At 44.2% G+C, this 27,403-nt stretch overlaps 2 protein-coding genes and 1 long non-coding RNA gene across 3 annotated transcripts in view; 2 read left to right on the top strand and 1 right to left on the bottom strand.

The window, feature by feature from the left end:
- Window positions 1-27,403, bottom strand: part of LOC139612002 (protein NLRC3-like) — a 99,054-nt gene that overhangs the window by 66,793 nt on the left and 4,858 nt on the right. The window lies entirely within an intron of this gene.
- Window positions 883-25,613, top strand: LOC139612034 (protein NLRC3-like). Its single transcript, XM_071467159.1, has 8 exons — window positions 883-911; window positions 1,699-3,222; window positions 5,189-5,365; window positions 7,880-8,048; window positions 9,641-9,760; window positions 23,607-24,067; window positions 24,873-24,919; window positions 25,017-25,613. The coding sequence occupies exons 1-8, from the start codon at window positions 883-885 to the stop codon at window positions 25,565-25,567; spliced, it is 3,078 nt and encodes a 1,025-aa protein (XP_071323260.1). The 3' UTR covers window positions 25,568-25,613.
- Window positions 19,406-22,806, top strand: LOC139612019 (uncharacterized). Its single transcript, XR_011686422.1, has 4 exons — window positions 19,406-21,081; window positions 21,179-21,341; window positions 21,563-21,815; window positions 22,435-22,806. It is a non-coding gene; the product is annotated as an uncharacterized lncRNA (long non-coding RNA).

Genomic DNA, 27,403 nt, shown 5'->3' on the forward strand with positions numbered 1-27,403 from the left:
CCCCACATCAATTACCCACCACATCCAATGACAAATCGCCACACACTTGCATACACACATGAACACATACACACACGCACACCTACCTACCCCTTCCCTCATACACACACACACACACAGACAGATTCACACACACACACATACACACATATACACATATACACAAATACACGTACGGAGCATCTAATGGTTAAGAGCTATAGAGTGACCATAAATGTGGATATTGTTAACTATTGTTATTGTTACTGTGGTTATTTTTCTGTTGTGCTGATGTTGTTGTTTCTCCCCGTCTCCCCACTCCCATTTTCCTTTTCCCCATATATTTCCTCTTCCTGTCCACTCTCATTCCTGATGCAGTCCGGTTGTCTTAATAAAGTTAAAATATGCGATAGGAGGAGTATCCCACACTCCTCCTTCGCACAGTAAATCTGCCCCAACAACACAAGGAATCCAGACCACTCATACTGCTTGCCAATGATATTGGGACAGGACAAAAAGAAACACACAGGCCTCCTTGTGTGAAATGAAGCTGAACTCCAGAGAAAGAATCAATATGGAGAAGAAGAGCAGACACATCAGCAGCCATTAGTTTTAGTCAGGATGTTGTTTTGTCTTCATTTGTGGCAGTGGCAGTGTCGGGGTCACAGACATCTGATCCTCTCATCTTACCTTTGTATCACTCTGCTTCTTTAGAGCTGATGTGAGACAGGTCATCAACAGCTGGAGACTGGACACATTTAATGACTGACTGACACAACAGTGTTGTTTCTGGATGCTGCTGTGTTGCCTCCATCCTTCAGTACAGTGTGCGGTGCTGTAAACTGAGCTGAAGATGATTCAGTTATGAGACATATTTGGCTGTGACATGTTAGTAATGAAGACATGTCTTCACAGAGGGAGGAAGAGGAGTGGTGTCTCTGTGGAGGAGCAGCTGTCCTGCTGTGCTCTGTGTCAGGACGTCCTGAAGGATCCAGTCTCTACCAGCTGTGGACACTGGTTCTGCAGACAGTGCTTCACCTCATACTGGGACCAGTCTGGGTCTTCAGGAGACCCCTCCTGTCCCCAGTGTGGACAGAGACCCAGAACCAGACCTGGATTGCAGACAGCCAGTCAGAGCAGCACTGTACAAAGTGAGACTGAACATGTGTCTGCTGATGTCTTCATTTGTGAAACCAGGACCTGTTGTTTTCTCCAGTGTCAGTTGTTCTATCACACAGCACTGACATTTCAGATGATTCTAAAAAGCACAACATTAAAAAGCTTTTCTTTGCTGCTCTTTAGTTTTTCTGTAGCTGATGAAAATAATTAGCAGATTCTCAGATTCAGACAGCTTCAGTCTGACATTGTCTCTTTTCTTTCAGCAGATAGTGGTCTGCAGGAGGTTTTAGATCAACATAAGATCAGTCTGAGGAGCAGATGTGAATGTGTGACTGAAGGAAGTGATGGAACAGGAAGTGGAACCCTCCTCAACAGGATCTACACTGAGCTCTACATCACAGAGGGACAGAGTGAAGAGGTTAATACCCAACATGAGGTGAGGCAGCTGGAGACAGCTTCCAAGATGAAGACCCTCCATGATGCTCCAATCAAGTGCCACGACATCTTTAAAGCCTTACCTGACCAACAGAGACACATCAGAGTGGTTCTGACCAACGGGGTCGCTGGCATTGGAAAAACTTTCTCAGTGCAGAAGTTCAGTCTGGACTGGGCAGAGGGCTTGGAGAACCAAGATGTCAGTCTGCTGGTTCTGCTTTCGTTCAGGGAGCTGAACCTGATCAGAGAGCAGCAGTACAGTCTTCTCAGGCTGCTCCATGTTTTCCATCCAACATTACAGAAGGTCACAGCAGAGCAGCTGGCTGTCTGTAAAGTTCTGTTCATCTTGGACGGCCTGGATGAAAACAGACTTTCACTGGATTTCACCAACAGGGAGGTTGTGTCTGATGTCACACAGACGTCCTCAGTCAACCTGCTGCTGACAAACCTCATCCAGGGGAACCTGCTTCCCTCGGCTCTGCTCTGGATCACTTCCAGACCTGCAGCAGCCAATCAGATCCCTCCTACATGTGTTGACAGGGTAACAGAGGTACGAGGCTTCACTGACACCCAGAAGGAGGAGTACTTCAGGAGGAGATCCAGTGATGAAGAGCTGTCCAGCAGAACCATCTCACACATCAAGAAGTCCAGGAGCCTCCACATCATGTGTCAAGTCCCAGTCTTCTGCTGGATCACTGCTACAGTTCTGGAGCACATGTTGACTACAGAGCAGAGAGGAGAGCTGCCCCAGACCCTGACTGACCTGTTCTCACACTTCCTGCTGGTTCAGACAAAGAGGAAGAAGCTCAAGTATGATGGGGAACATGAGACGAGTTCACAGGAGCTGATGGAGGCTGACAGGGAAGTTCTTCTGAAGCTGGGGAGGCTGGCATTTGAACATCTGGAGAAAGGAAACATCATGTTCTACCAAGAAGACCTGGAGCAGTGTGGTCTGGATGTCACAGAGGCCTCGGTGTACTCAGGACTCTTTACTGAGATCTTCAAAAGAGAGAGTGTGATCTTCCAGAAAACAGTCTTCTGCTTTGTTCATCTGAGCATTCAGGAGTTTCTGGCTGCAGTCTACATGTTCCACTGTTACACCAACAGGAACACAGAGGTCCTGGAGAACTTCCTGGGACAAGACTACAAACACAGAAACTCAACCTCAGAGTCTGTTTTTGAGAAGATTTCTCAATTTTTTCGAAACCACGAAAGTCATCATCTACCTCTAGATGTCTCCCTGAGGGCAGCCATGGAGAAATCCCTCAGAGGTAAAAATGGTCACCTGGACCTGTTTGTTCGCTTCCTTCATGGCCTCTCTCTGGAGTCCAACCAGAGACTCTTAGGAGGTCTGCTGGGTCAGACCGAGAACAGTCCAGAAACCATCCAGAGAGCCATCAACAACCTGAAGGAGATGAACAGTGATAAAATCTCTCCTGACAGAAGCATCAACATCTTCCACTGTCTGATGGAGATGAAGGACCACTCAGTTCATCAGGAGATCCAAGAGTTTCTCAAATCAGAGACCAGATCAGGGAAGAAACTCTCTGTGATCCACTGCTCAGCTCTGGCCTACATGCTGCAGATGTCAGAGGAGGTTCTGGATGAATTGGACCTGAAGAAGTACAACACATCAGAGGAGGGACGACAGAGACTGATCCCAGCTGTGAGGAACTGCAGGAAGGCTCGGTGAGTCCAAACATGATCAATATAATTATCAGTCAGTAGATTAGATCAGTAGTTGAGTTAAATTCAGAAACACTTTCCATTTATTCTCATTATTCTTAGTTTTACTTTGCAACAATCAAAGGTCAGTTGTGTTTTTTTCTGGAGGTGTTGTAAATGCTGTGAGCACCAAAATGTAGATGTTTCAGTTGGTTGTGATTGTTGCTGTTAAGTTGATAAAACACTTGTTTTGTTTATTTGTAATAATTGTTGGATGCTTCATTGATTTGTTAATGTTCTGTGTTGTTTTGAGTCTTTTTGGTTTAATTCAAACCAGATCAAACTAATTAAAGCAGCTCCACTGATCTTACACCTCAGTGTGTTTCCAGGTGTTTCCAGGTGTTTCCAGGTGTTGGGGAGGACACCTGCATATGAGAAAACAGTAGTATTAAACCTTTAGTGTGTCCTCAGGTGATGTCACCTGAGGACGACACCAGGCCTCTGTAGCCCCCCCTCATCTCTGCTGCATAACACACCTTAATGTAACAGCCGAGGGTTGGTGGTTGGGGTGCATTGTGGGTAATGTAGGCAGCAGGCTTTTCTGAGGAAGAAGAATGTGTGAATGAAAAAAGAAGATGTCTCTGGTTCAGCTTTGTTGAAACTGTCCATTGTGACAGTGTTACAGGAGAGCAGTGATGAATCTGTGGAGGTCTGTATTCAGGACTCATGAGGTTTCTATGACAACAGTCATCAGTGTTTGACAGTGAACAGTGAATGCAGTGAAGCTCTAATGAGCAGGTTCTAGCAGGTGTTTAGTAAAGTTTGTATAAGACCTGAATCATTGTCCAGAGATGACTGAAGTCATGATGAGCATGGAGGATGTTAGGGGACGCCCCCCCCCTTTAAATCACAGGAGACAACAACAGTGGGCTCCAATGAAAGCTGCTTTAAAAGTGGAGCTGAACAGCAGCCACTGTGGTAACAACAAACACTGATGGGATAATGGTTCATGATCAAACAGAATGTAACAGCTGCACAAGCAGAGAAAAGTCATCACATCAGTGAAATGACTCAACTGGTCAAAGCAGAACAAGAGTGGAGATGTAAACCCCTGAGTGTATTGACCTGATCAAGGCTGAGCTTTATTGATTATTGAACTTTTCATGTTGAAGAGTGAACTTGTGTTTTTTCAAGTGTCATGGTGGAGCTTTAAAGTCTTTCCATAGATTGTGTTGAATGAGACAGAAAGTCCCAGGTGTTTTCTCTCTTGTTGCTGTAGAGGAGAGTCGTATCAGGAAATGTTCAGCTTCAGCCAAGAACACAGGTGTGAATCTATCAGAGCAGAATGGGAGGATTCAATCTTCTTCTACACACCAGAGCTCAGTGTCATGTTTCTGTGAGGACCTTCTGTGAAAACCAGGCAGCAAACAGAGATTAGATTGAACTGTTGACTGAGTTGACACCTAACCCTCCTCCATGGTCTTGTGGATCAAATCGAGTCCACTAAGTGTTGATCACTAGTGTTTTACTGAGGACAGTTTGTTCATGGATCAACGTGGGCGCTGCCACTGATTCACCACAATGAGCCAGATGTGTTTTATGCAGTGGTGTGTGTTGACTTCTATAGAGAGGCAGCAGAGCCAAGCAATCTGGAGTCAGTTTAAAAACACTGGAGAATAAAACTGTTTTTCTGAACAAGATTCTGACTCTGGATCAAATCATATGATGGAAGCAGAAATGTAACATCATTTTCCCTCCTTCATCTGCACAACAAAGATTCCCATGAAACTCTGCAGGTCTGAGAGAGAGTGATGAGAATTATTGTTTCATGTCAAACACAATCAGATCAGATGAGCTGAGCCACAGATGTGAAGAGCAGATGTTCATCACATCATCATCTTTTCTCATCAGATGCATTTTAACTTCAGTGTCTTTTATTACAAACTGTCTGATTTTATTCTAACACACTTTATGTTTTCTCTCATCACAGACTTATTTGTTGCGGAATCTCAGAGACTCACGGTGAAGTCGTGTCCTCAGCTCTGAAGTCCAACCCCTCCCATCTGAGACACCTGGACCTGAGTGGAAACTGGGACATGAAGGATTCAGCAGTGAAGCAGCTGTGTGCTGGACTGGAGAGTCCAAACTGTAGACTGGAGACTCTGAGGTCAGTTCACTGACTGGAGCTGTTGTAGTTTTATATTCAGTTCAAATCTGTGAAGTTCCAGCTTTTCATTGGTTGGTTCATTTTCAGGATTTCTGTGTGAGGATTTAAAAAATCAGCCAGTGAAGAGAAAGAAGGAAGATGAGACCAGGAGCAGAGTGGTGATGGGGAGGGTCAGGAGAATCCCCGGGGGCCGTTTGGGGGCCGGGGCCAGACTGATTATTGTGTAGACTAATAATATTGTGTTATATAAAAGTGGTCTACCTCGCTGCACCATCCTGCAGCCTGAACTGAGCCTTGAAGCTGAGTTGGCAGCTGAAATGCTAAGCAGGGGCGTTGTAGCTAGCTGCTAGCTCAGCTCATATTAAATGTGGCTAGTATAGCTAGCTGCTAGTTGTTGGGCAGCAGCCCTGTGCTTGTGTTAGCTGCTGTTTGTCTTTGTGTGTTATTAACAGCTGGGACTGGTGATCTCCAGGTAAAATGAAGGGTCCCACTCGGCCCCTGGATGAGAGCAGTCACAGTGTTTGTGATTCAGAGCAGCAGAGAATTGACAGAGTTTGATGTTAAAATCAGAAAGTTGATGAGAATCAAACTGCAACAGTCTCACAGATCTGCTGCTGCTGCTGCTGATCTGAACACCAGCAAAGCTGCAGCTCTCTGCAACCAACAAATATTGCAGCTGTTATTGTGTGTTGATGTCAGCACTGCAGCATCATGGGAAGCCACAGACCTTCAGACTGCAACACAAACCAGATCAAAGCAGGGCCAGTGGCTGAGGCGGGAAAGTGGAGACAAGAGGAAACTCAGCTGGGACATGGAGGCAGGAAGGATTAGATTGATGCTGGGAGCAATTTATGAGCAGCTCCCACCTCCCCAACATCATAGTGAATAAACAGCTGAGGAGCCAACATGTCCTCTATGTTCAGGTGGAGCTTCATGTGGGCTCCTTCTATCAGGGGCTAAAACAAGCCTGTCTCCAGGCCCACACACCTGGAGACATCAGCAGGTGCTGAGGTGTCTCCCAGCAGCCACTGAGAGTCAGAGCTCAGAGGTGAACTCACTGGAGGCAGAAGGAGACAAGATGGATTTGATTTGTTGTTGAGGGTGAAGGACTCAGGAAGCAGCTTTGAACAGGCGTGATGCAGCTTAAGGCAGGGAGGGACTGGCCAATCAGAGGAGATCCAGGAAAACAGCGCCTAGTTCCTCAGAAGACAGCTGCCACTGATCTGAGAGCAGATGTTGTGTTGTGGTCAGAAACACAGCAGCTTGTGTATGTTGTGGAGCTGACAGTACCATGGGAGGACGCAGGAGAAACGGCCTCTGAGAGGAAACAGCTCAGATACACAGAGCTGGCAGCAGAGGCAGAGGAGCCTGCTCTGAAAGCTGAGCTCCAGGGGAGGTTGGCTGTAGGGGTTTTGTTGGTAGATCAGTCTGGTCCCTGTTACCTGAACTGAGCTGCTCTCACTTCTGTTCTCTTCAAGTCCACGTTGTGCTTCTCTGAACCTGTGCACTGTGAACTCAAAGTGCTCCAGGTGTCCTTCATGTCATATCTAGCTGATTGTGTGTGAACACAACAAAAGGTCAGACTTGATCTTGAAGAATGGAGCTTCTTCTAATCACATGAATAACACAAGTGGTCATGTGACTGTGGTTCAGGAGCAGTTACCAGAGCAGACTGACACTGACACTCAGAGAAACTCTGTTCATCAACTATCAGACCTAAACCGTGGACGTTGTGCTGAGCTGAAGGGTTGTAGGACTGTGAGCACAGGTTTGATCTCTGCTCTGTGACCTTCATTAACCCCGTCCTCACTCAGTCTGCTCCTCACTGGGGGGTTGATGTGAAAATCAGATGAATTCTACTTCCTCATTCAGTGAAGATCAGCTGAATAAATCTGTGGTGTTTTCCAGCAGGAGGCTCTGAACGTTACCTGAAGGTGAACTGGTTGTTGCTGCAGGTCACAGAATCTGACGGCTCACAGAATGGGCTGTAACACCGGTGGTAGACTGAGGCCGAGCACTCGTCCTCCTCAAGTTCTCAACAGTGACACAAGTTCTTCTTTAAAGATGTGGACACAGAGAAATATTTTCCCTCCTCCTGTAAATGTGACATTGTGCAGTTGTTTGGTGACTTTGGAACATTGAAGCTGCTCCACCATGTTTGTTCTGAACAGTGTGACTGAGTTCTCACTGTTTGTTCACGTCCTCAGTGTTTTATTTCTGTGCTGATGTCTGTAGTGTCAGAGAGGGAACAGACTAAACAGACGTGAATCCTCTGATTCTCCTCTGATTACAGACTGAACTGAGGTCAGCAGCAGCTGATCAACCTGTGTTCACATCAACAGCTGTATGAATGTTGTGCTGACATTTGGATGATGTGTGTAGAAGGCTGACATGATGAAGATCCACAATAACAGAAGGACAAAGTCACTCTACTCATTTTAGACCAAGATCATTGATCAGGACAAATCTGATTGATTATCAATCATTGATCTCCATCTTTGATTCTTTATTCAGATTGATGGACTGCAGTTTGTCAGAGATCAGCTGTTCTTCTCTGGTCTCAGCTCTGAAGTCCAACCCCTCCCATCTGAGAGAACTGGACCTGAGCTGGAACCAGGACCTGCAGGATCCAGGAGTGAAGGGTCTGTGTGGTTTTCTGCAGAGTCCAGACTGTAGACTGGAGACTCTGAGGTCAGACTCCATGTTTTCTTTCTGTGCTGAGATGAATGTGATGTGAAAGTTGTGTTGACACTGAGCTGCAGACATGAGGCTGATATTATACTGATCCACACTGAGGATCTTCATGGTAAAGTCTGTTTTCTTCTTCTCTGCTTTTAGTCCAGTGACTGTTTCTCTTCAACTTTCACCTCATGACTTTTTAAAACACCAACAGAAACACATTGAATCTGTCAGACAATAACTGATCTATAATCAATAGCTGATGGTCCCAACACTTTTATAAGGCTCTGTGATGTTTGTACTGACTCCAATATTCAAAGCCAAGTTGTCATAGCAACATGGTGTTTCATCACTTTAAATCCTGTAGGTTTGACTGTGTTAAATATTTGAGCTCAGTCACCAGGTGTCTGTGTCTCTGCCGTTCCATCAACTAGTGAATTTCATATATATTTCTATACATTTGTTCTCATGTCTCCAAACTTCAGCCTGACATGTTTGTTGTCTTTGAAAACTTGAGGATCTTTAGTAGAATCTGCACAACATGAGTTTGTATAGATGGAGCCACAGGTGGAGCTGGCAGAGTTGAAGAGGTGGAGTCACTACGTCTTTATTGAAGCAGCAGCATGTTGTCATGAATATTAATGAGAGCTGTTTTTACTTTGTCTGTTTGACTCTTTGTGGTTTCAAGCAGGAACTTTGTCTCCTAAACTCACATCTTTGATTCTTTATTCAGATTGAGGAGCTGCAGTTTGTCAGAGATCAGCTGTTCTTCTCTGGTCTCAGCTCTGAAGTCCAACCCCTCCCATCTGAGAGAACTGGACCTGAGTAGAAACCAGAACCTGCAGGATCCAGGAGTGAAGGGTCTGTGTGGTTTTCTGCAGAGTCCAGACTGTAGACTGGAGACTCTGAGGTCAGTTCACTGTTGTAGATCTTATATCTTGAATCCATAGCTAATGAAGCTTCACACACAAGTTGAATCCATTGACTGTGAATGAATGAATGACATTGTAAATAGTTGTTGTCTCATGTTTCCAGTTGTTCTTCTCTCAGACTGAGAATGATTCTTCAGTTTCAGCTCATTTCACTCACTTGTCATGAATAATGTCTGTTCACTTCAGTTCAACCTTCACAGCTCACACACTCGTATTTCTCTCAGTCAGAGGACTCATGTTTTCTAAATCCACTGGAGAAAATGTCCAGTGTTAGTTGTTCAAGTCAATTCATTTTTATCACAACAACATACACAAGATCCTCACAACTAATATTTGTCCAAAGAAAGTGAAGAAACAATCTTCTTTTTTTCAGTAGATTTCAGTGAAGTGTCAGGACTAATGTCTGTTTGATCAAACTGTGTGTGTGTGTTTTCATCTGTAACACAACACACACAACATTTGTGTTGACAATGTTGTGTTGTACTGACATGATGATGATCCACAATAACAGAAGGACAACTCTACTAATTTTAGACAAAGATCATTGATCAGGACAAATCTGACTGATTATCAATCATTGATCTACATCTTTGATTCTTTATTCAGATTGAGGAACTGCAGTTTGTCAGAGATCAGCTGTTCTTCTCTGGTCTCAGCTCTGAAGTCCAACCCCTCCCATCTGAGAGAACTGGACCTGAGCTTCAACACCCTGCAGGATCCAGACCTGAAGGATCTCTTTGGTCTCGTGGAGAGTCCAGACTGTAGACTGGAGACTCTGAGGTCAGTAGAGGGGCGGAGTCAGTCCATGCTGCTCTCAGCAGTATTGTACTAAACAGAGTTAGTATCAGAGCAAAGATCCAGTGTTTCCTGTGAACCTCCAACCTCCTCAGTGGCTGCTTTCCTCAGTGAAGCTGTGAGAGGAGAACGGGGACAGGCTTCAGGATTGGACAGAAAGACAGAGAGAGAGACAACAGTCAGCCAATCAGAGCAGCCAGAAGCTTGTTGTGATCATGTGTGTGAGTTGATGTGAAGACGACTGTTGTTGTTGTGTTGATGTGTACAGGAAATAAAGCTGATTCCAGCTGACAGCCTCACAGATGGACAGAGACAGTGTCCTCATTCATCAAACTGTCCAATCTGATCTGAGACTGTTTGTTCTCTGGTTTCAACACTAAACAGCTGATCAGTTTCATCTGTGTCACAGCTCTGAGATCAGTGTGATGGAGCCTGACAGTCCCTGGCTCTTAGTGACAGCCTCCATGTTCAGTCAGGTGATGTTTCAGAAGCAGCTCACATGTTGATCAACACACAGAGACTCTGTGTTTAAAGTGACATCAGCTGACAGGTAACAGGAGTGAATCCATCACTGACCTGTTGCTGACTCAGCACTTTGTTTCCACTGTGGACTGAGTGAAATGTGCAGAGTGAACAGACTTGATGCTGAACGTCTCTGCAGGTCTGTGAGCTTCCAGCTCAGTGTGTTCACTCCAACACGTTAACATGAGAGCTGAGAGGAAGCAGCTGCTGCACATCTGGTCTGAACAGGACTGAAGTCCCTGCTGCATCACTGACTGATGAAGTGAGTCTCTGTAAACACTGATTCATCTCCTCTGCTTTCTTCTTCTCTACACAGCTGGAGGGGGTGAGAGTGGAGAGGAGAGCTTGATCCAGCAGTGACTGACAGAGGAATCAGAAGAAGTGGAGATGACTCTCAGTGCTGCAGTCTGAACTGATCTGAGAACAGCTCCACTGTCACACACAGAGTCCAGTCCACCATCATCCCTGTGTGTTCCTCTGGATCTGACAGAGCATCATCAGTGTCTCTGGACTTAAAGCTCATCAAATTCAGCTCTGAACAGCCCCTGTAGCAAATAGAAACCAAAAAAGTTTTTTACTCTAGTAGAAGTTAAAATGTAAAAAAAGTAAAAAGCAAGTTAAAGTTAAAATCTACTCATTATGTCACTGTTACATTTTCATAGTATTGTATTTTATTGCACATTTACTGCTTCTCTTAAGCCTGTTGAGATATGAGGTTTTTAGCCATATCTCCCAGCCTTTTTATATGAGCATGTCTATATATCTTAATGATAAGTCAACAAGTATCATTGGTTGAATTAATCATTAATTAACAGAACTTTAAATCCTTCTGTGTGGTAAATAATGTTTTTATATTTACTTCCTGTTCTTTATAGCCTTATATTTGACTGGTGTTTAGTTCTGCTGTTTGTAGCAGAATAATAATTCATTGTAAATTCAAATGTAGTTAAAATTTTCACCGACACAGTGAGGGGAGCAGTAGAGTTTCAGGAGCCAGAACAACCTCCACCAATCAGAGGTTTAGTTCAGCCTGAGAGGTAAAACCCAGGGCTGGTGAGAGCATCATCATCTTCATCAGCTCCTCTCTTCTCTCATTGGCTGTCATTCACAACTGATTCACAGAAATACTCTGGGCTTTGTTTACTAGAGGTTTTAATGTTGGCATTTCACTTGTTTCTTGTCTTTGTTTAACACGACTGTTTTTATATCCAGAGACTGTTGATGTGAAGTGCAGCATTATCAATGACCATAATTAGCAAATCATTTGAACACATTTCCTCCAACCACTACTGACTTATTCAATGACCTTGTTGCTTCCAATGATAATTTAAGATTCTCTTTAGATACAGTTTCTCCTGATCAAAAAACACCACGAATCAAATCACCATGGAAAAAGAAGCTGTTGAAAAGCTGAGAGAGGTCAGAGGAAAAGCAAATCACATGTTCACTTGTATATTTTTAAACATAGGGTTTTAATTAACAAACAGTTACGTCGTCAGGAAAGAGAGACGATTAATTCAGAAAACCAAAATAACCACAGTTTTCTTTTCTACAGCTGATAATCTTTTAAATCCACCACCTGCTCTCAGTCTAACTCAACTTTCAACTGAGAAAATCTCAGCACAGTTTTAAAAGAAAACATTTCTGTTAGAGCCAGCATAGCAAATATTAACACACAACAAGTCCTCTGAACTCAGGAAACCTACTGGTTTTAAAATGTCAATGATCAATCTGGACTGCCAGTTAAATAATTCCAGACACATTTCTTTGAGAGAAAATTGTTTTTAATCAACCACTCACATTTCGCCAGTAACATTTTAGAAAAGTTCCAATTTGGTTATTCAGCAACCCACAGCACAGAGAGCGCTGTTATCAAAGTGGTAAATGAGAAATGAGCCGGTCTCTGACCGTGTTTTAGTCTGATTTATTCTTATTTAATGAAACAGCCATAGGAATGGTGAATATCCTCAGGGGACCCACAGTACTGAATATGGTGTTCCTCAAGGAACCATTCACAGCCCAATCCTGTTCTCACTATATTTGCTCCCATTGGGAAACAGTATCAACCATCACCATATTGGGTGCCATCTGTACGCTGATGACACACAATTGTACATCTCTGTTTCCCCAAACGACTCCATTGCACTGCTCTCTCTCATCACCTGTCTCACTAACATTAACACATGGATGTGTAAAAACCTTTTAAAAGCAGCAAGAGAAAATCTACACTTTGTGTTTGGTCTCAGCAAACAAATGAAAACACTAATCACATATTTGGGATCACTTTAGCCTCAGATCTTTAGAGGAAGAAATAAGAAATGTTTCCAAAGTCACTCAGAATCCTCACTCACACTTTTATCACTACCTGTTTAGACTGTTGTGATTCTCTGTACCTTTCAGAAAAGACTGTAAAGTTGTGACATGAGATTTTCTTTGGTTTTATGTTCCATGCAGATCACTAAGATCTTCCACTCCCTTTCTTTTGATGTCTTTTCAGTGTTTTTTGTTGTTGTGTTGTTTTAATCCTGTGTGAATCACTTTGCCCAAAGTGTTTGTAGGACATATTTTATGTATGTTATCTATATGTTATATCAATAAAGTTGAATTTAAAAACATTTTAGAGCCATGTTTAACCTGTTGCTGCCCAGAGGGACCACCTGTCCTGCAGAGTCTGTCAGTCTTCATGTGTCAGGACAGAGTGAAGCAGCTCCACGGTTTCTGCACCGGCCTTCACTCACACTCACCTGCTCACCTGAGTGATTATCTGCTTTAATCTGAACCATGCTCTGAAACTTCATGGTCTGCACCCACACTGACAACTTGTTGCTGATTGGCTGGTTGGTGATTCCCTTGAGCCAATCACTTCCTCTCCTGCCTCCTGACCAAACAGAGCTCAGTGACTCTGACTGTTGGTGGGTTGAAGAGCTGAGCAGCTGCTGATCTCCTGCAGGAACAGAAACCATCCAGTGAGCAGCAGCTCTGTGGTGAAGCAGCTCAGTGATGACAGAGGTTCAGACAGCCACTTACAAGAGGAGCATCTCTGAACACAGCTCATGATGAAGCTTGAAGTGGACGGACTCCAGTGGCAGAAGACTCAGCAGGTCACAAAGAGCTCAAAGTTCTTATCAGTGTCGTATGAAAGGACTGGAACAGGAAGGTGAGGCACACAGGTGGAGACAGGAAGAAACAGGCTCCAGCAGGACAGTTACTGTGTCTGTTTAACTTCAGAACCGTGAGGCTTCCAGATCAGTCATAGGATCTCTTCCCTGATGGTTTACGTTACCAGATGGATTTCAGAGCTGTTTAATCACAGTCCTGAGGTCAGTCATCGTTTTCAGGTGGTGTCAGCTGAGAGCACAACACACACAAACACACCAGAGTCCATAACCAAACAGGTGGAGTGTGAACGCTGGATGGACCCTGCAGTGGGACGGTTTAGTTGACATGGTTTTTGTCGGGGACTCGGTCCATAGAGATTTAAACAGACAGTGACAGATCAGTGAAACCATAACACCAAGTTCTGTCAGTCAACACAATGTGGAGCTTCACAGCACAAATCTGAAATATCAGGTGTTAACAGAATGATGGGAACCAAAACAGACCGGCTGCACCGAGACACTGACCCTGCTGTTTTTACTGGTCAGCTCCCACTCTGTCAGTGACTGTGTTTCATTGTTCAGCTCGTAATCATGAAAACAACTCTCTCACTTTCTAATGAGTCGGCAGCAAAAGTCAGTGAGTCATCTGCAGTTATACATTTTAATAAACTGATGATAAAAGTTTGAGACTTTAATTTGAAATGTTTATGAGATGATTTTGGTCCAGATGCTCTGTAACTTGTTTTCCTGAAGGTCAGAGGTCAAACTGTTAATAATGGAGTCTGCATGATCAAGGTGTTACAGGAGGAGGAGGATAATCACCAGCACAACCTGGCAACCCAAATGTTTTTCTTATTAATGTTTTATAACTAGCTGTAAACGATTTAATGCTTTACTGTAGTGTGTGTGTGTGTGTGTCTGTGTGTGTGTGTGTGTTCCAGCACAGGTGGTGTACCATCTGTTGTTGTACTTCATCACCATCATCATCATCGTCATCAATCTGCATCGTCGCTGACACATTTGCCAACCTGAGGAGCAAAGAACAGGGGGAGGAGGAGACACTGGGGACCAGGTGTTTCACCTGTGGGGGGCAGATATCAGTAAATGTCTGATGAAATGAAACAGCTGTCAGACCCCATCCCTGCATCAGAATCAGAATCAGAATCAGAATCAGAATCAGAATCAGTTTTATTGCCAAGTATGCTTTCACATACAAGGAATTTTTTCTGGTGATTGGTGCAATTGATCAGCAACAGTGGGGCTCTCTAGCCTTGTTGATGAGGCTAATAGCAGATGGGAAGAAGCTATTTTTGTGGCGAGAGGTTTTGGTCCTGAAGGACCGCAGCCTCCTGCCAGAGGGGAGTGTCTCAAAGAGTTTGTGTCCAGGGTGGGAGGAGTCAGCTACAATCTTCCCTGCACGCCTCAGAGTCCTTGAGGTGTACAGGTCCTGGAGGGATGGAAGATTGCAGCCAATCACCTTCTCAGCAGAGTGGATGATACGCTGCAGTCTGTTATTGTCCCTCTCCGTGGCAGCAGCGTACCAGATGGTGATGGAGGAGGTGAGGATGGACTCAATGATGGAGGTGTAGAAGTTCACCATCATAGTCCTTGGCAGGTTGAACTTCTTCAATTGCCTCAGGAAATACATCCTCTGCTGAGCTTTTTTGATGAGGGAGCTGATGTTTAGCTCCCATTTGAGATCCTGTGTGATGGTGGTTCCCAAGAAGCGAAAATGCTCCACGGTAGCCACGGGGGAGTCACACAGGGAGATGGGGGTGGGTGGGGCTGGGCTCTTCCTGAAGTCCACTATCATTTCCACTGTCTTCAGAGTGTTTAGCTCTAGGTTGTTCTGCCTGCACCAGGTCACCAGACGCTCAGTCTCCCACCTGTAGGCAGACTCATCGCCATCAGAGATGAGTCCAATGAGAGTGGTGTCGTCTGCAAACTTCAGGAGCTTGACAGACTGATGGCTGGAGGTGCAGGTTTTGGTGTACAGGGAGAAGAGCAGAGGAGAAAGAACGCAGCCTTGCGGGGATCCAGTGCTGATGGTCTGGGAGTCAGACACGTGCTTTCCTAGCTTCACGTGCTGCCTCCTGTCAGACAGGAAGTCGGTGATCCACCTGCAGGTGGAGTCAGGCACACTCAGCTGGGAGAGCTTGTCCTGCAGCAGAGCCGGGATGATGGTGTTGAAGGCAGAGCTGAAGTCCACAAACAGGATCCTGGCATAGGTCCCTGAGGAGTCCAGGTGCTGGAGGATGAAGTGGAGAGCCATGTTGACGGCGTCGTCTACAGACCTGTTGGCTCTGTAGGCGAACTGCAGGGGGTCCAGGAGTGGGTCAGTGATGGATTTGAGATGGGACAGGACAAGGCGCTCAAATGATTTCATGACCACAGAGGTCAGGGCAATGGGTCTGTAGTCATTTAGTCCTGTGGGCCTTGGTTTTTTGGGGACAGGGATGATGGTGGAGGATTTGAAGCAGGCTGGCACGTGGCAGATCTCCAGTGAGGTGTTGAAGATGTCTGTGAACACTGGAGACAGCTGATCAGCACAGTGCTTCAGGGATGATGGAGAGACAGAGTCAGGACCGGCTGCTTTGCGGGGGTTCTGCTTCTTAAAAAGCCTGTTGACATCTCTCTCCAGGATAGAGAGAGATGTTCCTTTGGTAGGGGAGGAGGGGGGTTCTGATGTGGCTCTGATGTGGAGGTTAGTGTCAGGCTTGTCCCACTGTCTTTCAAAGCGGCAGTAGAACTCATTCAGATCGTTGGCCAGACGGAAGTCATTAATGGAGTGGGGGGGGTTTAGGTTTGTAGTTAGTGATCTGTCTGAGCCCTTTCCAGACAGAAGCAGAGTCATTGGCTGAGAACTGGAGCTGAAGTTTCTCAGAGTACAGACGTTTAGCTTCTCTCACCGCCTTGCTAAACCTGTACTTGGACTCTTTAAACTTGTCCCTGTCCCCACTCCTGAAAGCTTCCTCCTTTTGCCTCCTGAGCTGACTGAGCTTAGCTGTGAACCAGGGTTTGTCATTGTTATAACTCACCCTGGTGCGTGATGGGATACAGCAGTCCTCACAGAAGCTGATGTATGACGTCACAGCCTCTGTGAACTCATCCAGACTGTTGGAAGCAGTCCTGAACACCTCCCAGTCAGTGCAGTCCAAACATGCCGCAGATCCTCTATGGCTTCACTGCACCACTGCTTTAATGTCCTCGCAACAGGTTTACACAGTTTTAGTTTCTGCCTGTATGTGGGAATCAGGTGGACCATGACATGGTCAGAGTGGCCCAGTGCAGCCCGGGGGACGGCGTGATAAGCACCACTGATTGTGGTGTAACAGTGGTCCAGAGTGTTCCCCTCTCTGGTCGGGCAGTTAACAAACTGTCTGTATTTGGGCAGTTCATGACTGAGGTCACCTTTGTTAAAGTCACCAAGGACAATAACTACGGAGTCCGGGTTGGTCCGCTCCACACACAGTATCTGGTCTGCGAGCGCCCGCTGTGCCTCCTGCACGTTGGCCTGTGGTGGGATGTAAACACCGACCAGGATGATTGAGGTGAACTCACGGGGGGAGTAGAAGGGCCTGCAGTTTATGATGAAAGTCTCCAGGTCAGGAGAACAGTGCTGCAGGATCACTGTCACGTCTCTGCACCAGCCACTGTTTGCATAAAAACAGATTCCTCCACCTTTGGTTTTGCCGGACAGCTCTGTGTCGCGATCCGCTCTGAAGAGCTGGAAGCCGGCCAGCTCCAGCGCAGAGTCCAGAATCGATCCACACAGCCACGTCTCCGTGAAGCACAGGACGGCAGATGAGGAAAAGTCTCTGTTCTTCTGCACCAGTAGCTGAAGTTCATCCAGTTTGTTGGGCAGTGAACGCACGTTGGAGAGAAAGATACCTGGGAGAGGTGTGCGGAGTGCGCGCCGGCGGAGACGCGCAAGCGCACCGGCACGTTTTCCTCTCCTCCGGCGTTTCACTGCGAGAGCAACGGTCAGTGACCTCTGACCAAAATGTCCAATAATCCCACAGATGAGTCGAGAAAAGTAGGAAAAAAATCCACTGGAGTTGTTTCTCTGATATTAATGAGCTCTTCTCTGGTGAAAGAGCTCCGGAAACCAAAGCAGAAAACTGGATTTATAAAGAAAATAAGGCAAAAAAATGCGCACCAAAACACCGAGGCAGCCATCCGCGGCGCCATGGCAACAGAATCATTGTTCAGCATGAAATGAATACGCAGTCTGCTGTTAGTGATGTTTGTCATTTCTATTAGTGAAAGCATCAACTAAAAATGAGAAAAAATTATTCTACAATAAAAATAAAGAGAGTGAGGAGAGAGAAAAGGTTCAGTAGACAGGTTAAAGTCTGACCTTAGTGAAACCCACAGTCAACTATGAGAACCAGCCCTAGTTCTTGGAAGCTCTTCTGGTTCTGCTGTTTGAAGTAGTTTTCCTGACAGACTGATAAAAGCAAACTCACCTGCAGAGTTTTTCCTCCCTGTGACCTTTGACACGTGGCTGTGATTCCAGAGAGTGAACTGAATGTACTGTAATGTGTCTGTAGATGACGGAGCCCAGGAACAGGAGGCAGAGGATGAGATTCTTGGACATTCAGGAGGGAGCCAGTGCTGCAGGAGGAAACCTCCAGATCTATAAAACATAATGACAGTCTGATGATCAGCTATGGACTGTTCACCCTCGTTAAACGATACAGCCAGACTGATGGACTGTGTTAAAGGAGAAAATGATTCACACTCTACTGATGTTTCTCACCAAAACCAGAGGAGAGTTTTTTATTTGGTTTTTACTGATTGTGAGCCAGACCTGTGGTCACTGAGGGACACGGACTGAACACTGTTACTGTACAAAGATCGATGTTATATTATTCTTCTTCTTCTTATTATTATTATTGTCTTTGGAAATATTGTGTATTATAATAATTTCATAGTATTTAGTGACTTTCCTCCACTAACAAAAAGATAGTGGGAAGGAGGAGGATGGTAAATTGAGGGATAAAGAATTCTGAACACATAAAATATTGGCTATGAAAAATGAAATGCACGTTTTCTTTTTTATTAAATTCATTCTATGAATTTAGTAAAATGTCATAGTATATGTGGCAAGTGAGGGGGGAGGACACACACACACACACCTCTAGGTTTTATGCATTACAACGGCTGGTTATTTTAAAGGACACCAACAGTAAAATACTTTAAACGCCACCCTGGGAATTTCACCCAAGGAATTGTGAACTCTCAATTGATACCAAATATTTCAAAAAGGCAAGAGACATGGTTCCACCCATCAATAATATTTATTAACAATATATCAACATGAGGATCATCATTAAAACACAATCACTCAGTGGCAGGGTAAATGAATATAACTGGAGCTGGGGGCTTACCAGTGGCAGGGTAGGCCCACGGAAACAGGATCCCAGGAGAAGTCACCCTAAAGCACACGTGCACACACACACACACAAGTGAAGTCAATACCAGGAGACACAGCACACAGGAAGAGGGCTCCACCACCAGAGGAGGACACCAGCCCCCCCACCACAGGTGCCCCGCTCCTAAAAGAACCAAAACATAATTAGGGGATTACACTTCCAACACAAAGTATAAAAACATACAGTGGCTGAATGATGAAACCTGGACACTGGTTATCAGCAGCTCTCAAATGGCCTCCTGCCAGTGATGTAACCAAGGAAAGAAAGAAAGTAAACTGAAGAAAACAAGAAACTGATCATTAGTGCTAAACGGTCAATTCTATGAATAAATCAGCACTTAAACCACATATAACAATACACAAATGAAAGTGAGGTGAAAGGGTAATCCCACATTACAAATCATACATGTAACAAAATAAACTACACCAAACTATCTGTAAATAGACAAATGTGTGACTGCAACTCACACAACATAACATATACCTAAATAAGAAAGACCCTCTGAGGCCAAAAGCTGCTACAACAAATCTTTATTCTGCTACATATCCATTATCGTGTTATTATGACTCAGTAACAGTAAAGTCTGGAGCAGCTTTAACTCTGTCCGCCATGTCGGGCCCATGTTCCCGGTAGAAGCGGTGGAATGAGAGCAGAAGCAGAGAGGTTTGATGGTCAGCAGTGAAACACAGAGTCGTTATCACTGTGTTGCTCCACATGCTGATGACTGAAGGCAACTGTCATGGCTGAATCAGCCTGTGGAGGAGGCGGACATGCCCCGCTGCTCTCACGCTGTCCGAGCCCACTAAAGGCGGCCTGAGCTCGGCTGGACAGCCGCTGGAGAACAGCTGCATGTGACGTTTACTCTTCAGGGCTGATGTGGACGCAGTGTTGCAGGCTGAGGGGCTGACAGGGGGGTTAAAGCTCAGTGTGATGTTCAGAAGACAATTACTGCCGCATCCAATGAGTCAGAGGATCCTGGTTCTCCTCCAACTGGAGCCAGTGTCGCTTCTATTTTACCTCAATCCTGATCAATACTTACTAGTTCTCCCTATCACTGATCAGTAGTGACTCTTACTCCCTATCACTGATCAATAGTGACTCTTGCTCCCTATCACTGATCAATAGTGACTCTTGCTCCCTATCACTGATCAATAGTGACTCTTACTCCCTATCTCTGATCAATAGTGACTCTTGCTCCCTATCTCTGATCAATAGTGACTCTTACTCCCTATCTCTGATCAATAGTGACTCTTACTCCCTATCACTGATCAATAGTGACTCTTACTCCCTATCACTGATCAATAGTGACTCTTACTCCCTATCACTGATCAATACTGAACATGTCATATGTTTAGAGAGTTTACTGAGAGTTTATTTTGATGATTTATTTCTCACTCTTGGATCGATATTCAGGATCAAACTCCTCAGCAGTGGTGGAAAGTAACTGAGTCATTTCCTCAAGTACAGTTCTGAGCTACTTTACTTATATCCATGTTCTGCTGCTTTCTACATGTACTGCAGCTCATGGACCTGACAGGTGTAGTTACTGCTCACGCTCCAGCTGTAGGTTGTAGATTAGAAAATGATCAGAACATATAAGATGTGGTTAAAGACGAACCACATCATGTTTGTCCTTTGACTATAGGACTCAGTGATTCAGCTGAAGAAATGAATGAGAGGAGGAGCAGCTGGACCCTGTCTCTGTTTCCCTGGTAACTCATGTCTGTAGTTAGAGTCACTGAAGGAAACTTTGGAGGCAGTTATTAGGAATTTACACACACATTAACATTCAGTATTATTAATTATTAAGTATTATGAAAAAATAAGTAACTCAGAGTTGAACCAGTTATTTGATCAGCAGCTGATAACATAAAATGACTTTGTCTGTAACAGAAACTTTCCTTTGACAGGGCTCAGTCAGTGGAAATGGAGTCCTCCACTTCCTGTTTCAGGAGCTGGAGCTGATGGGGAAAAACACTTGATAACTGGTGGTGTTCTGGTCAGACTCAGAGACAAGCATTTGAAATGATTCATGTCAGTATATTGACATAATCCAGAATTTTTCTTTAATGAGAATAAAAAAAAAAACAAGGCCCAGAACCATAAAACCATATGACAGGTTTGACTCTTCTTTTGCAAAGAAATACTGTTTGTTAAATAAGATCACACATGAGCTCGACGTCTAAAAGCTGTAAAAATAAATTTAGCTGAGATGCCTAAACACCCAATTCAACTGAGAATCACCAAACCAGGTGAGTGAACTGAGCTGTACCTGTTAAATCACTTTTAAACCCACACACCACAAACTTGTTGTGAAGTGTCTCAGCTGTTCTCTCATCAAACCCACAGCCGACGCTGCGACGTCTGAGGAGCAGGATGAAGACTGAGTCTCAGTCTCTGTCTGCTGTCGGCCGTCACTGCTGTGAGTCAGACCGATGTGTGACTTGAATTTGTCCTGGATGAAGTTGGAGAGCAGGTGGCTGCAGTTGGCTCAGTTTAATCTCACAGATCTGTAAGATTCATTGATAATTGTTCACCAGGTCGACAGTCACTGATCACAAAGGTTTTTTTACTGATCTGTGGATGCATTTTACAATCTTTCATCACTTCAACATCAACATCAGCTCAGTGCAGCAAACAAACATATCAGAGCATGTAATATGATCATCTGAGATTTTTATTCTAGGTTAAAGAGTGTGTTATTGAGCTGTAAAAATCCTCTGATGCTAGCAGGGAGAAAAGATGGAGGCGTCTGTGAAGGAGCAGCTGCTGGAAGCTTTGCAGGATTTGGGAGCTAAGGAACTGGAACTCTTCCAGTGGTAGCTGCAGGATGCTGAGTTACCCGATGGTTTCCCTGCCATCAAAAGGTGCTATCTGGAGGATGCAAGCAGACTGCAAACAGTGAACTTGATGGTCAACATGTACACTACTCAACATGCTATGCATGTGGCAAAGTGGATTTTAAAGAAGATCGAAGGCAATGAAGGTCAGTCACAGGAAAAGAAAAACATGATATACATGTCCCATTATGGATAAACAACAGTATCCAATAGATTTACAAACACCTGAAATGTATTCAAAGCTTAAGCTGTTTAATTTCTGGATGTCAGAGGATATCAAATAGAAGTGACATTGTCAATAACTAGAGATAAACTGTCAAGTTTGGCTAAGGTAGTTTTGGTACTAACGAGGAGAACCTCAGTTGAGTTTCAGAAAGTTAGAGGACAACCAGGAGATCATTTCCAGTAGACAATCAGAGAGGGAAGATGGTGGAAGGGTGGACTTTGGATGAGAAGACATGAACAGCTGGATGTCACTACTGTAAAAACTACACTGAAGGTTGTGGCACTGGCTCACTGACCATCTCATGTGGAACGCACATTTGAACACAGGCCATTTTTTTCTGTACATGTAGTGAGATATCAAAATACATGAAGACAAAGTACAATTACATGTCAACTTAAAATGTCAGCACTAATAATATAAATTCTGAATGATCAGCTGCTCTGCATTTTGTTGTTAGTTTGCTTCGAGCTGTAGAGCAAACTGAGATCTTTGTTCCTTTTAACACTTACATGTCCTCATGTTCATTTTTTCATTGTCAGTCTGCGCGCCTGTGAGCTCTCAGAGAGAAGCTGTGAAGCTCTGTCCTCAGTCCTCAGCTCCCGGTCCTCTAGTCTGAGAGAGCTGGACCTGAGTAACAACAACCTGCAGGATTCAGGGGTGGAGTCACTGTCTGCTGCACTGAGGAGGTCACACTGTTCACTGGAAACTCTCAGGTCAGATGAAGTTACTGTTTGTTTGAAATGGCTGGAAATATCGAGTATATCAAGTCCAACACTGTTGACATCAGGGAGGGCCGTACACTTTAAACTGCTTCACTAATGATTTTTCACATTTTTAAATGTTTCAGTCCATTTTTCATCTTCAACTTTATATCCTGTAGAGCACACATATATGAACTCTGGTTTAGTTATATAAATTCATTGATGATGATTTGTGATGTGGTTTGGATAATTACATGTCAGTGTTAATGACGCCAGTGAAAGCTAAATCATTCACTGACAACCTTTTTTTTCAGGACTACAACTAAATAATAGGTAATGAGAACTATGACAAAACATGTTGTATGTTTTATCAACCAATAAAAAGTAATAACTTGGAAGACAAATGGACAAATGAACTAATTAATAATACTAATACCACTGGTTCATAATAATAATTTGCACAGTTTTATTTGATGACCTTTATCTGTGGAATCACTGTAGTTTCTGCCTCTGTCAGTAATTTTCTCTGACGTTCTCTGAAGAAACACATTTCTGGACTGAATCTAAAGTCGACTGAGAAACTTCATACATAATTACTACATCCTTAAGAGATGTGGATGTAATGTCAGCGTCACTGTCAATTGGATGTCTTTGAATGTTGCTGTCAGGAGGAATAAGTAAATTCAAGATTAATGTCTGTCGTTCAGCCTCAGCTCAACCTCTCTTAGACTGAACTCCTACTCATCATGGCCACTTTCTCCATCACAATGTCAATATCAAAATCACCTCTTCAACTGACCCCAACCATGAAACCTGGGCGTCATGTTTGAAGAGCAGCTCTCCTCCTCTGACCATGTTGCTTCTGTCTTGTGGTCGTGCTGCTTCGCTCTATACAACATTACTGGCCTGACCTGCCTCAGTATCGCACCCAGCTCTGGGCCCAGGACGTGATTATCTCCACCATGACCCCTGCAGATGCTCCCCTGGTGGACCTCCCTGTATTTATATAGCACTTGTACCAAAGGCACTTTACATGTTGCCTCTCATTCATCTATTCAAACTCACTGATGGCAGGGACCTACTTATGCAAGGAACTGGTGAGGTCAGGTTTTTGCCCGAGGACACTTCATGTGGACAGGGGCAGATCTGTGATCCACAGAAAAAATATCTGTTTAATGTTTTGCCCAGTTTTGAAATGCAGTTCTGTTAGTTTGTTGGGAACTGTGAAGCAAACTGAGGTTTTTGTTCCTTTTAACACAGATATTGTTTGTCCTCTTCTTCATTATTGTCTCTTCAGCCTGAGTGGCTGTGAGCTCTCAGAGAGAAGCTGTGAAGCTCTGTCCTCAGTCCTCAGCTCGCAGTCCTCTAGTCTGAGAGAGCTGGACCTGAGTAACAACAACCTGCAGGATTCAGGAGTGAGGCTGCTGTCTGCTGCCGTCGCAAGTCCACAGTGTTCACTGGAAATTCTCAGGTCAGGATTCATCAACCTGTTTCACTGATGACCATGTAAAACCTGATTTGCATTCGCGAATATTCATCCAAACTGTGTAGAATTTTGTTAAACAGTCATTTCTAGACTCTGAAAATTACTTTATGTGGAGTCTGTGGAGATTTTTCATCTATTTCTATATTATTATTATTATTATTATTATTGTTCACCTACTGATGGTCAAGATGTTTTCCTAAATGTAGTTGTAAGTCGTCGTTCACATGTATTTAACCTCAGTGGGACAGGCGCTGCAATACAAAGAAAGAGTACCTGCACACTAAATTCACAGCTCCCCTTTGTTAGCAGAGGTTTGAGCAGCAGGTCATTACTGTTGAACTCATTTGCTCACAGTAACCAAGTAGTCTTACAGTCTTCATTTTGATAAGATACAGAAGAAGAATTTCCAACTGTTTGAGCCTCCTGCTGTTTGATCCTCTCCAACATGTGTTTCTGATTGTCTCTGGTTTAGTCTCTTCCCTGACATGTGACATCTGTCAGATTTATTCATCTAACATATCACAGACTGTGAAACTGTCGAGCAAAGTGAAAGACTCTAAACTCAACATACAGGAAGGACGCTTTAAGGATTGTGTGTCTTCACAAATGATGAAATATTTTCTCTGTATAATGACAAGATAAAGACTCCACTACCTTTCTCTCTGTGGTGACTGTACGTCCATACATACAAGCCTACATCTGAAGAGAGTAATACAACCATCTGTCTTTAAAAGCAGTGTAATGTCTATGTTTGCATGCTGAATGTGAATGTGCCCCCTCCCTCTTTCAGGGTGGAGGCTGGCGGAGTCCAATGGTTGAGACGAGGTCTGAGGAAGTGTAAGTGTGTTTTTCATTTGATTCATGAAAACGAAACAAGACTCAGTCACAACAGATCAATAACTCCACCTGTGTTGCGTCTCATTGTCTCCATCAGATTCCTGTGAACTCACAATCGACACAAACACAGTGAACACAAAGCTCCAACTGTCTGACGACAACAGGAAGGTGACTCATGTGGAGGAGCATCAGTCGTATCCTGATCATCCAGACAGATTTGACCACTGGGCTCAGCTGCTGTGTGGAACTGGTCTGACTGGTCGCTGTTACTGGGAGGTGGAGTGGAGTGGAAGGGTTTATATATCAGTGAGTTACAGAGGAATCAGAAGGAGAGGAAACAGAAAAGACTGTGTGTTTGGAGAGAACCATCAGTCCTGGAGACTGTACTGCTCTGATCAAGTTCACTCTGTCTGTCACAATAAGAGAGAAACATCTGTCTCCTTCTCCGTCTCCTCCTCCTCTGTCCCCAACAGACAGAGGAGAGTAGCAGTGTATGTGGACTGTCCTGCTGGCTCTCTGTCCTTCTACAGAGTCTCCTCTGACTCACTGATCCACCTCCACACCTTCAACACCACCTTCACTCAGCCTCTGTGTCCTGGGTTTGGGTTCTGGTCGTCTGGCTCCTCAGTGTCTCTGTGTTCAGTGTAGTAGAGAGAGTCTCCTCCTGTTAGAGAAACTCTCTCACTGTTGAACAGATCGTTGAGTCTGTACATGTCTCTTTCACTCTCTAACATGTTTTCAGATGAATGTACTGAACAAGTTTGTTTATGAACTATTGTAAATGTTACAAATATTACAGGATATATATATTTTTGATAATCTGTCATTTATTTATCTTTTCACAATAAAAGTATCACTGTGAATGTTTGGTCTCTCTGTGAATCTCAGGACTACTCAACTGACTCAGTTCAAACTGAAATTCTGTCAGTTTGTTTGAAGGTCTGAGATAAGGCCTGGTTCTGAGGCTCATGGTGTTGAACATTTATGTCCAGAGGGAAGAATGAAAAGTTCTAAGACATTAGGTTTTACAGTGACTTTGTCAAAAACAACTTGAAGTGTACCTCTTGGTCTTTTATTTTGAAAGCATGTCTATAGACCCTCTGTGGGACAGAAACATCCCTTGCAGCTTTATTGCAACTACAGTTGTGTGTCAATACTGCAGCCGAGCTGGTGGCAGTCGTACACCTGAAGGATGTCAGTGGCCTGGAGAAGGGTCCGGCTGCAGCCTGCAGACCAGGGGGCGTGGCATGATCGGGGCGTGACGTGACAATCCAGTTACACCCCCCCAAACCATGACTTAGCGATCCAGTTACACCCCCAAACCCACAGTAGGCCAATAGCAGTCATGCTGCTCCTGCTCACGGAACACCCCCTCATACAAACATGGGGTGGCTGCAGCTGAGGAGAAAGAGCCTGAAGGTCGGTGGTTCGATCCCCGGCTCCCCCAGCCCTCATCTCAAGTTGGGAGCGTAGGTCTTTTACTTTCATTGATCTGATATATCATAGTTATTGTTATTATAGTACTAATAATATACTTATAGTACACATTTTTGTGTATGTGGACCATTGATAATAAAAAAAAATCACAAGAACTGATTAGTTTATTTTCAGCCTTCAGTTATATTTAATGTACAAACCAGGCAGAAGATGGTGGGAACTTACATTATATACACACTCCTGACTCTCCCAGCTGGTCTGAGAGCATCTGGGAATGTAGGAGGAACTTATCTGGGCTGCTCTGGTCGCCCTTTTCCCACCATGGATCCAATCAGGTTGAGTGACTAGAAAAAGGAAGGATGGATCTTATTATCCATCTTAATTATGACAATATAAACTATTTCCTTCATTGATCCAGGGTAACTTCTCATCAAATAGTACACCTAGAAATCTAATTATTCTGACTTGTTCAAGTGTTTGCTCATATAATTTCAGTGATACTGTTTTATGACTCCTGGCAAAACATATCACTTGTCTCATTGCCGCAGATACTGTAACTTGAAGCCCCACTCATTTGCCCACTGTTCCACAATCCCAACTGCTGCCTGGAGTTTTCCCTGAATATACTTTAGATTCCGCCCCCTTACCCATAAGGCCCCATCATCAGCATACAGAGATCTGCCTATTCCTGAATTTTTTATTTGCTCAAAAGTATCATTAATCATAATGTTAAATAATATCAGACTACAAACACTTCCCTGCGGGGTTTCATTTTCAACCTGATATACTCTTGAATATTCTGTTCCCACCCTTATTTCTATTGTCCTCTCACGGAGGAAGTCCAGCACCCAGTTGTACAACCTGCCACCCACCCCTAATCTACTCTGTTTACTTAGTAAACCTTCCTTCCACAACATATCATAGGCTCTTTCTAATACAGCAACTACTTTCTCCTTATTTGTTTGGGCTTTTCTCATTTCTGACTCCAAGCGTAGCACAGAGTCCATTGTGTTTCTCTCTTTCCAAAACCCACTTTGGAAGAGAACA

The sequence above is a fragment of the Trachinotus anak genome, unplaced genomic scaffold (assembly GCF_046630095.1).
Source record: "Trachinotus anak isolate AG129_WGS33_773 ecotype Australia unplaced genomic scaffold, CSIRO_AGI_Tana_v1 ptg000029l, whole genome shotgun sequence".
NCBI lineage: Eukaryota > Metazoa > Chordata > Actinopteri > Carangiformes > Carangidae > Trachinotus > Trachinotus anak.